The sequence below is a fragment of the Onychostoma macrolepis genome, chromosome 13, assembly GCF_012432095.1.
Source record: "Onychostoma macrolepis isolate SWU-2019 chromosome 13, ASM1243209v1, whole genome shotgun sequence".
Taxonomy (NCBI): domain Eukaryota; kingdom Metazoa; phylum Chordata; class Actinopteri; order Cypriniformes; family Cyprinidae; genus Onychostoma; species Onychostoma macrolepis.
In genome coordinates, this window is record NC_081167.1 from 32,515,991 (window position 1) to 32,526,461 (window position 10,471).

At 40.4% G+C, this 10,471-nt stretch overlaps 1 protein-coding gene across 1 annotated transcript; it reads left to right on the plus strand.

The window, feature by feature from the left end:
* The first annotated feature begins 3,360 nt into the window (after positions 1-3,360).
* Positions 3,361-10,066, plus strand: npas4l (neuronal PAS domain protein 4 like). The gene is made up of 8 exons (XM_058796368.1): positions 3,361-3,399; positions 3,537-3,613; positions 3,994-4,324; positions 5,347-5,443; positions 5,522-5,747; positions 5,901-6,010; positions 6,984-7,119; positions 7,716-10,066. Exons 2-8 carry the CDS (start codon positions 3,549-3,551, stop codon positions 8,338-8,340), a joined length of 1,590 nt encoding a protein of 529 aa, XP_058652351.1. The 5' UTR covers positions 3,361-3,399; positions 3,537-3,548; the 3' UTR covers positions 8,341-10,066.
* Positions 10,067-10,471: the final 405 nt, after the last annotated feature.

Here is a 10,471-nt window from a genome sequence, read left to right on the forward strand (position 1 = left end):
CTTATTGTCTGCTTAAATGTGCAGCGTGTTGGAACGTGTGTGTGTGTGTGTGATATAAAGAGCACATTGAGAATTGTTTTCCTGTAACACAACGAATTTGAACACAATTTTGAGAAGACGTCGTTAAATAAAAAATATTTTTAAATGAACATTTATTTCTCGAGAATGAAACATTTATTTTTTAATCCACAGAGATTGGCCTTTTTGCAATATTAATCTGATACTTTAGTGCATTACACAGATATTCATAATGTACATTGTAATCTATTTATCTTCATTAAGAGTTGTAAGCAAAGTTAAAATGCATTGTTAAATCTGAAATTGGTTGTGTTGTAATGCATTATTGTGTTTTAACTGTGGTTGCAATTATTCATGAGATCATATGTGACTCTGGAGCACAAAACCAGTCATAAGGGTCAATTTTGTGAAATTGAGATTTATACATCATCTGGAAGCTGAATAAATAATATTTCAATTGATGTATGGTTTGTTAGGATCGGACAATATTTGTCTGAGATACAACTATCTGAAAATCTGGAATCTGAGGGAGCAAAAAATCTAAATATTGCCTAAATATATTTAGATTATATATTTATATTATCTAAAAAATCGCCTTTAAAGTTGTTCAAATGAAGTTCTTAGCAATGCATATTACTAATCAAAAATGAAGTTTTGATATATTTACAGTAGGAAATTTATGCTTAAATATCTTCATGGAACATGATCTTAATATCTTAATGATTTTTGGCATAAAAGACAAATGGATAATTTTGACCCATACGATGTATTGTTGGCTATTGCTGCAGATATAGCTGTGCTGCTTATGACTGCTTCTGTGCTGCAGGGACACATATAATGCATTATAAGGTGCATTACAAAGCATAATTAATATAATACTTCTGTAATGCATTATTTATAAAGGCTTTAAGTAAAGTGTTAAAGTTTTTGCAGATCCATTCCTGCGTCTGATGTCCACGATCAGCGCTTCATCTTAAAGGACCGTGTGTGTCATATTTACACACAAACAGTCTGAGATATTCTTAACGTCTCTGTCGATCTCTGGAGGCTCCAGCGTCATCTTTACGTATGAAGCGTGATGGATTTGGCTGCGCTCTCAGTGGACGTGACCTTAATGGGCTTCTATTGAGCAAAGGTTGTGAAAGCTAAAGGTTAACTGCTGGAGGAGCTGCGACGGGACGAGACCCACCTGTCGGCCGGCTCGTGTTCACAGGAACCTTAAACTTGTGCTTTCGGCCGAGCACTAATGGCTGGACATCGGTGCTCTCTCCGGGGACGAGCTCCTCCAGACCCAAACAGAGCATTAAGCTCGAGAGCCTGTGCTTGTTTTGACCTCCCTGGAGTCGAGCGCTCCTCAGCTCAACCCACAGCGACTGTGATGAATCACCTGAAGATGATTTCTGCTGACCTCTGACAGATCCTTAGACGCTGAGCTCAATCGTTCCCAAAGAAAGAGAACGCTCCTCTAACCCTGAACCACTGAAAGCAGTCATATTTTTGGAAAATGAGGTTTATACATCATCTGAAAGCTGAATAAATGATCGTTCCGTTGATGTATGGTTTGAACAATATTTGTCTGAGATGCAGCTATCTGAAAATCTGGAATCTGAGGGAGCAAAAACATCGAAATATTGAGAAAATCACCTTTAAAGTTGTTCAAATGAAGTTCTTAGCAATGCATATTACTAATCAAAAATGAAGCTTTGATATATTTACGGTAGGAAATTTACAAAATATCCTTTACTTAATATCCTAATGATTTTTGGCATAAAAGGAAAATGTATGATTTTGACCCATACAATGCATTGTTGGCTATTGCTGCAGATATAGCTGTGCTGCTTATGACTGCTTCTGTGCTGCAGGGTCACACATGTTTCTGATGGACTCTCCTCTAACCCTGAACCACTGAGACCAGTCGACAAACAAGCAGAGTTTCTGATGTCAGGTCTCACATTCGTGGTTCTGTTTCCCGGTTTGAGCGATCAGAAGTGTGTGCTGTGTAGTGATGATATGGAGTGATGCTCCAGACGGACTCGGTGAAGATCTTGGAGCTGCTGTCTCTGTGGCAGTGTGTTCATGTCTGTCAGTAGCGCTGCTATAAAGTCCTGTGTTATCTACAGTGTTAAGTGCGGCGACGCTGCAGACGGGAAACTCCACAGACCCTCTTTATTCTGACGACCTTCATATAAAACATCTCCTTCTAGTCTGAGCTTTTCTCTTCAGCTCACACTGAACCCAAACGCAGCAGCACATCTCCTCACAGACGTCTTCATCTGGGCTTCTGCAGGTCTCACACTGAAGACTGGTTTGATCTGAGTCAGCTCTGCAGATGTTGCTCGGTCAGATTGGACAGAGGGTCAGCCGTATACGATGGACACAGTGATTTTTAGCTTCAGTCTGTGATTCCAAATCAGACGTAGAATATTTTGAGCCAATTTTATAACATTGTTTTCAATTGTCGTGTTTGGAGTGACTGATGTGTTTTAACCCTCGTGTTGAGTTCTGGTTAGTTTGACCTGGAGAGGATTTTCTTTTTCCTGACAATGCTAGTTAATGTTAAAGAATTACAGTAAAACTTACTGACTCGTATAACAACTTTGCTAAAAAAAAAAAAAAGTTTTATATATATATATATATATATCCCCTCCCACCCTTACACTCAAAAATAACTGGAACAAAACTTTGTTTTTAAATGTCTTATTATGATATAATTATCACCAAATCTTGGATTACATCTTTTTTGTCACCTTGTTGTTTTCTTTCAGTCAGCACAGCTTTTGTATTGATAGAACATTGATCCGAGCTTCTGCACCTCAGTTTCTAAGCCAAAATTATCCACAAATATATATATATATTTCCCCACTCAAAAACTGATCAATGCGGTCTACAATAATCAGCTCCAATAAGAAACACTGACCCTGTGCTGACTGGGAAAAACACAAGATTGCATTCAAGATTTAGTAATAATATTGCATAAAGAAAGATGTACAAGCAATTTTTAAAAGGAACACTGAATTATGTGAAGGATTATGTAATTGTATTACAGCCTTAAATCACACAAACATCACAAAGTGTCTTTGCTGAAGCTGATGAGAGCTGAAGAAATGAATGAAATGTGCTCAAACTCCGAGTGGAATAATAACTAACCCTCACTGTTAACAGTGATCTCTCTCTCTCTCTCTCTCTGTGTGTGTGTGTGTGTGTGTTGTGATGATGTCACTGCAGGTATTTTTACACTCGAGCTCTATAAATATCGGGTCAGTCCTCGTGTCGTCACGCGGAGGGGTTTCTCAGCAGGTCTCAGGTTGAGCTCCTCGAGAGTATATAAGCCAGGAGAGACTCACGGATCATCACACACACTCACACACACACACAGCAGAGGTGAGGCGCTGACTAACCTAAACTAACCCAACCCAGCTACTGACCTGCCATCTTTGCATGTTACTGGAGTTTTTCAGCAGAAATGACTGAGTAAAGCCGCTTTCATCAGTGTGACCTGGACTCTTGTGTTTCCTCAGATCTGTGTGAGGATGAGGATGAGGATGAGCTGCGACGCGAGCGTCAGGCGGAGTCTCCGCGCGTCGAAGCGCGTCAGGTCAGTGACCCATGCCTTCATATTATAATCAGTCCTAATGAAACTGTACTGCTCTGCGTGCTAGTGTAGTGTTTACTGTACTGACAGACACTGAGCTATAGGTGTGTGTGTGTGTGTGTGTGTGTGTAGAGCTCCATCCAGGACTCCCTGTTATAAGGAGTTTCTCATTCTTTGAGACTCTATAAAAGTGCGTATCTCTCACAGGCTCGGTGTCATTCATCCTAACTTGCACACAAACTATTAGAGATCATCTTTAATGATAAATGGTGAATTCTATGAGGTTATTAGAGCGGAAAAGAAAAGCAGCCAGTGCTGGTCTGCATGTGTTATCGTCTGGGTTCAGCGTCTGACCGCCTCTCTGTCCTCGTGCTCGGATGCAGGTCCACTAAAGGAGCGTCCAAAGCCCGGCGAGACCACATCAACACAGAGATCCGGACCCTGCGGTCACTGCTGCCCATCTCGGCTGAGGACCAGGAGCGTCTGTCCTACCTGCACTCCATGTCTCTCATCTGCACCTTCATCAGGAAGAGCGTGCTCCTGTCAGAGAAGCACACTCCTGCAGGGTCTGGATGCGGTCTGGATCCGTCTGCTGCTTCTCCTCTGAACCAGAGCTTTCTGCAAGCGCTGCCTGGATTTATTGTGGCTCTGACCAGAGACGGAAAGCTGGTCTACGTGTCTGAAAATGTGCAGGAGTATCTTGGCCTGTCCATGGTGAGAGAACTGTGTTCTGTTCTGTTTCACGTGCATGAACATTTATGCTCGATTTGACCCATGCTTGAAAAATGAGTTAAACTATTTATTTCTTCTTGAATATTTCTCGTTAAGGGTCATGAATGTGCATGCAAAGGTCTGACACGCAGATGTGTTTTGGAAAGACTGCAGATGTTTTGTTAAGACGTTTGTGTTGGAGTCAAACTTTCGCTTTGTTTCCATGCAATTTCCCCAAAAATCAGGAGTTAAAAAAACTGATAAAAAACAGTATATCTTTATTGTACCTTGTCAGACACAAAAATACGAAATACATGAGAATTTAAGTCAAAGTTTACTCGAAATTGAAGACTCTTCTGAATGTATTTAGTTGAGTTTCAACAAAAATAGAATGTTTTAACAGAATTAAATTCCTCACATTTTATATTTATAAGTCCCTGACAAACTACAATAATTGTTTTTACATGAATCTTTAGAGTTTTACTTTTTTTTTACAAAATATGACACCAGGGCAGCACCTTTTCAAAAGGTACTAAACTGCAGCATAAATAGGGTACATCTGTGTCCCTGCAGCACAGAAGCAGTCATAAGCAGCAGCTATATCTGCAGCAATAGCCAACAATACACTGTATGGCTCAAAATTATACATTTTTCTTTTATGCCAAAAATCATTAGGATATTAAGATCATGTTCCATGAAGATATTTTGTAAATTTCCTACCGTAAATATATCAAAAATTTGAACAACTTTAAAGGCGATTTTCTCAATATTTAGATTTTTTTGCTCCCTCAGATTCCAGATTTTCAAATATTGTCCGATCCTAACAAACCATACATCAATGGAAAGATTATTTATTCCGCTTCCAGATGATGTTTTCAGATTTCAGACAATTGACCCTTACGACTGGTTTTGTGGTCCAGGGTCACAGATGTGTTTTTCTGAGGGTAGTGGTGATTTTTGGTAGACTGCGTGGAATCCAGTGTGGGTCCAGTTTTTGAGCTCCAGTGTTTTGTGTTGCTCTGTAGGTGGATGTGCTTCAGGGAGACTCGTTCTATGATATGATGGACGGTCGTGATGCAGAAGCGGTGCGAGTGATTTTGAGAGAGCAGGACGTCTCAGCAGGTGAGCGAGACGTTCAGAAGCTTCCTTCTGTGATTCTGTGATGTGCAGATCAGGTCTGACCTCCTGTGTGTCTCTCAGAGCGCAGCTTCGTGTGCCGCATGCACAGCTCCAGAGCGCTCCGGCTCCAGAACGCCGGCTGCTGCTCCATGCTGGTGAGGGGGCGATTCCGGGCGGACGCCGCTCTGTTTGTGGCCCTCTGCTCGCCCACGGTCGACAGACTGAAGGACAGCGAGCTCCCGAGGGCCTCTGCCTGCTTCCAGACGCTCCACAGACCGGACATGAGGCTCCAGCACGCCCCCTGCAGGTACAAACACCGCAGAGCTGTGCTGATCTACCAGGAATCTGCATTTCTTTTACAGAGTATTGATTTTAGAGGAGGACGAGATGTGGGAGCTTTCAGTGGGTGTTTTGAAATGAATTATATGGTTGTTGATTGTGATGAAATATGTTTCCACAGCATCTTGTTTCACCTGGGTTTCTCAGCCGAGGAGCTGATTGGTCGATCGTGGTACGAGCTCCTGCATCCGGATGATCTGACGCTCGCCGCCGGCTGCCATCGCACACTCAGTGAGTCCACTCACACATATCTGTGCAAGCACAAAAATAATTATTTTATTCATCAAGGATGCATCAAATTGATCAAAAGTGACAGTAAAGACATTTGTGACCCTGGAACACAAAACCAGTCATATTTTTCAATTTTTTGAAATTGAGGTTTATACATCATCTGAAAGCTGAATAAATTCCATTGATGTATGGTTTGTTATGATAGAACAATATTTGTCTGAGATACAACTATCTGGAATCTGAGGGAGCAAAAAAATCAAAATATTGAGAAAATCTCCTTTAAAGTTGTTCAAATGAAGTTCTTAGCAATGCATATTACTAATCAAAAATGAAGTTTTGATATATTTACGGTAGGAAACTTACAAAATATCTTCATGGAACATGATCTTTACTTAATATCCTAATGATTTTTGGCATAAAAGAAAAATGTATAATTTTGACTCATACAATGTATTGTTGTCTATTGCTGCAGATATAGCTGTGCTGCTTATGACTGCTTCTGTGCTGCAGGGACACAATTATAATGTCACAAAAGATTTCTATTTCAAATAAGTGCTGTTCTTGTGAACATCTGTGAATCCTGAAAAATAAAATGCATCACGGTTTCCACAAAAATATTGTGCAGCACAACTGTTTTCAACATTGATAATAATCAGAAATGTTTGTTGAGCAGCAAATCAGCATATTAGAATGATTTCTGAAGATCATGTGACACTGAAGACTGCAGTAATGATGCTGAAAATACAGCTGTGCATCACAGAAATACATTACAGTTTAACACATATTCACATAGAAAACAGCTGTTTTACACTGTAATAATATTTCACTGTTTTTACTGCATTCTTGATCAAATAAATGCAGCCTCGGTGAGCAGAAGAGACTTCTTTCACAAACATTAAAAGTCCTACTGACCCCAAGCTTCGGAGCAGTAGATGACTGTGAAGTGATTACTGTGTTGGTTACTGACACGCAGCTGGAGATGACGGCGATGCGAGCGCGGAGATGCTGGTTCGACTGCAGCGGCAGGATCAGTCGTGGATCTGGCTGTACGTCTGTGCGACCGCGGACCGATCCAGAGACGTGATCGTCTGCACAAACCACGTCGTCAGGTGAGCGTCTGATCTCGGCTTGTTTCTGCAGCAGCTGCTGATTTCTCACTCAAACAGCGTCTGAAATACGTGACTGATTTTTGGGTTGTTGGAATTTGATCAATTCTGATTCCGATTCTTATCGATTCCAATGTGGTTAAAAAATGAAGTAATAAACATATTTATTTTGTCTCTTTTTGCAAAATATTTAGTTGCAGCTAAATACCATGAACAAAAATGAGCCGATTTGTGTGTAGAATAGAGCCACACGATTCTGGATAAACTGAGACTTTTTTTTTAATGGAGATTGTAGTTCTCTCACAATTCTGAAGAAAGAATATTAGATAACAAAACAAAATCTCATGTAATTTATGAATGTTATGATTCAATGACTCACTCAAGATTGAATAGTTTCATTACTGGATGAATCAGTGTTGAACGAATCTCTTGAAAGAATGATTCAAAGACAAACATTTTTAACAGCCCCTTTTCGCCAGCTAAATATAAAAGATACCGCACATTGATAAGTGGCATTAAAATTTGGATTTAAAACAATTCTATATGATTTTTTGATTCGTAACCCTGCTGATGATTTTCTCGTGGTTTCTGGCCTGCAGTGAAGCGGAGGCGGTCTATCTCAGAGACAAGCTGTACGGCGCTGCGCAGACGTCTCCGCCGGCTTGTGTCCCGAGAGACTGCGACCCGCTCCGGAGGAGCTCAGAGACCGGCGCAGACTCGCTGGCGTTTCTCTTCTCCACGCCGCCCTACAGCCCCACTTCCTCCCACTGCTCCTCTGACTTCCTGTCTGACGGCTTGGGTGCGCTCTGTCCGCCTCAGCCGTTCCCCGACCCGTTCTCTGACCCGTTCTCTCCTGCGCTCTGTCCGGCCGAGGCTCACCTGGTCCCAGTGTACGGCGTCTGCGAGGCTCTGGAGGACTTCGGTGTGTTTCTGACGCCGGAGCCCTCGCCCCCTGCGGAGGGACCCTTGCTGTACAGCGAGGCGGAGAGGGCAGAGATCGGGACGCTGGCCCGGCAGATCCGCTCTCTGGCCAGCAGCTTCGACTCCTACAGCAGGACACGACCGGACCCAGCCCCCGGGGCCCTCTGCTGGCCGGAGCCGCTGCTGGACGAGGCCGTCATCGACTGCATCCTTACAGACTGCGGCTGGATCCGGGGCCGGGGCCCGATGGAGCCGTTCCCAGCGGAGCTGCATCCCTGTGTGTACGCCGCTCCCACGCTTTGACCATTAAACCATGAACTCAAGACTCACGCTAGTGACCAGTGCATCATCCCCAGGGGAAAAAACTGCACTTCCGTAATGTACTGAAAGTGCTCTATCCTCGCGCACTAATTTTGTATTTAATATACTAAAAATGATTCTTTAGTACTTCTAAAGATAAACTTAAGATAATCTAAGTGTACTCAACTGACACCATGAATATGAACTAAAATGTGCTTTTAACATACTATCTCTGTATTTAAAATGTATTTAGTTACCAAAGGCGCATTTTAGTTCATATTCATAGTGTCCCAAAATAGCACAGTTGAGTACACTTAGATTATTTTAAGAAGTACTAAAGAATCATTTTTAGTATATTAAGTACAAAATTTGTGTTCGAAAATACAGCACTTTAAGTATATTATGGAAGTGCACTTTTTTCACCTAAGACTAGTTAGTTACTGTAATAATATTGCTTTTTGCAGTAACTAGTAGTGTAACTAATTACTAATAAGATTTCAGTAATAATAGTTACTATCCATAAAACAGCTCCTTAGTTACTTTCGATGCCTCATCCCCTACTGATTTAAAGACCAACAATCTAATAATTCCTAGATTTATTTTCATCATTTTCATGACTTGCACAGACACCAGTGCAGCAGGCATATGGAATATGAAAAATGATGGAAATATTGCATTACATTGATTCTGTGAGGAGAAAAGATGCTCTTGGCATTACTTTACTCTGGCGCTACACGGCTTGCCCTCATCCTTCTGATCCTGATATAAACTCTATCAAATCTTTTTAGAGAATGAAACATTTTCTTATGAAATTATATGATTTCTTTTGATAAAATATATCATGGAATATAATCGTATATGGGTATAACAGAAAAATTATAGCTACAATTAGCTTCAAGCTACACATGACAATTAATGAGATTAATACAACACTTTTAATTAAACGTTACTATTAATCACCACTGAGTGTTTGTAATCACGTCTGACTGCGATCCAGTGTGGATTTTGGTCAAATGATGAGGCAGAAATATATTGTTAGTAATATTTTAGAAGAATTTAATGGTGAAGATATGCAACTTATGTGGGGTGTGAAAGAAAAGTAATGTTACTAGTATTGTAACGAATTACTGTCGCCAGAAATGAAGTAATAATATTACTTTTGAAAGGAGTATCTAGTAATGAGTAGTATATTTTTTGAGAAACTAGCCTAGCGCTGCTAGTAACTCAGTATGGCATATTGCCGTCGCAGCCAGTGGCTGGAGATCTGATGAGGAACCGCTTTCTCCTCGTTTCTGGAGAATTATTTACACACCTGCAGTGTTTTATGAATGTGAAGAATGTGTCCTTTTTCTGAATATGTACCGCCAGCCGTTCTGTTCCTTGTGTTGCTGGTGGCTCGAAGCATGTAGATGTACTTTTTGTAAACGACCTAATAATAAGCTTCTCTGCACACAAACACAGAAGATCCTCAAACCAGTCGAGAGCGGTGCGCTAAAGCTACCTCATGAAGCAGTGAGATCTTTCTGTGCTGTTGCTGTATATTTATTTTCTGAGGTTTATGTTAGATTTGTAGATCATTTCTGTTTTATGTATGAATGTAAGGTTGTGTGAAAGTTTCTCTCACGACGGTTTGCAGTCTCTGTACAAAACATGTACAAAACAAACAGTTTATTTATATATTCTTGCTCTTTGTTTCTATTTTTGTATGTAATGTCAATAAAGTTGCTATGAGAACTGAAGAACTGAGAATTGTGTGTTTGGTGTGTGTGTGTGTGTGTGTAAATAAAAGAGAGAGATAGAGAGTGTGTGTGTGCAAATAAATAAAATAAAAACAAATTAATTAGCTTTAATGATAATTGCTATTTATTATTTTATATGATTAATATATGGTTTATATAATTATTATATGATTTATATTGTTATTAATCCATTACGCAAAAGCAATTTTAGTTCTACAATAATTATAAAGCATTTAATTTAAATGAATATTAATATATACAGATCGTATGTAATATAAATAAGCTGTAGAATCAATAGATAACTCTTGACAGTGTCTCTCAAACAGCAGAAGCACAAATCTGCAAAACCAGACACTGATTCTCAGCCTTTGACTCGGTTTTCAGTTTCAGAAAAC

Excerpts from the sequence above, each read along its gene's own strand:
- npas4l (XM_058796368.1), top strand. The coding sequence starts at position 3,549 with ATGAGGATGAGGATGAGCTGCGACGCGAGCGTCAGGCGGAGTCTCCGC. Across the intron at positions 4,325-5,346 it reads AGTATCTTGGCCTGTCCATG|GTGGATGTGCTTCAGGGAGA; the intron begins GTGAGAGAACTG and ends GTTGCTCTGTAG. Across the intron at positions 5,748-5,900 it reads CTCCAGCACGCCCCCTGCAG|CATCTTGTTTCACCTGGGTT; the intron begins GTACAAACACCG and ends ATGTTTCCACAG.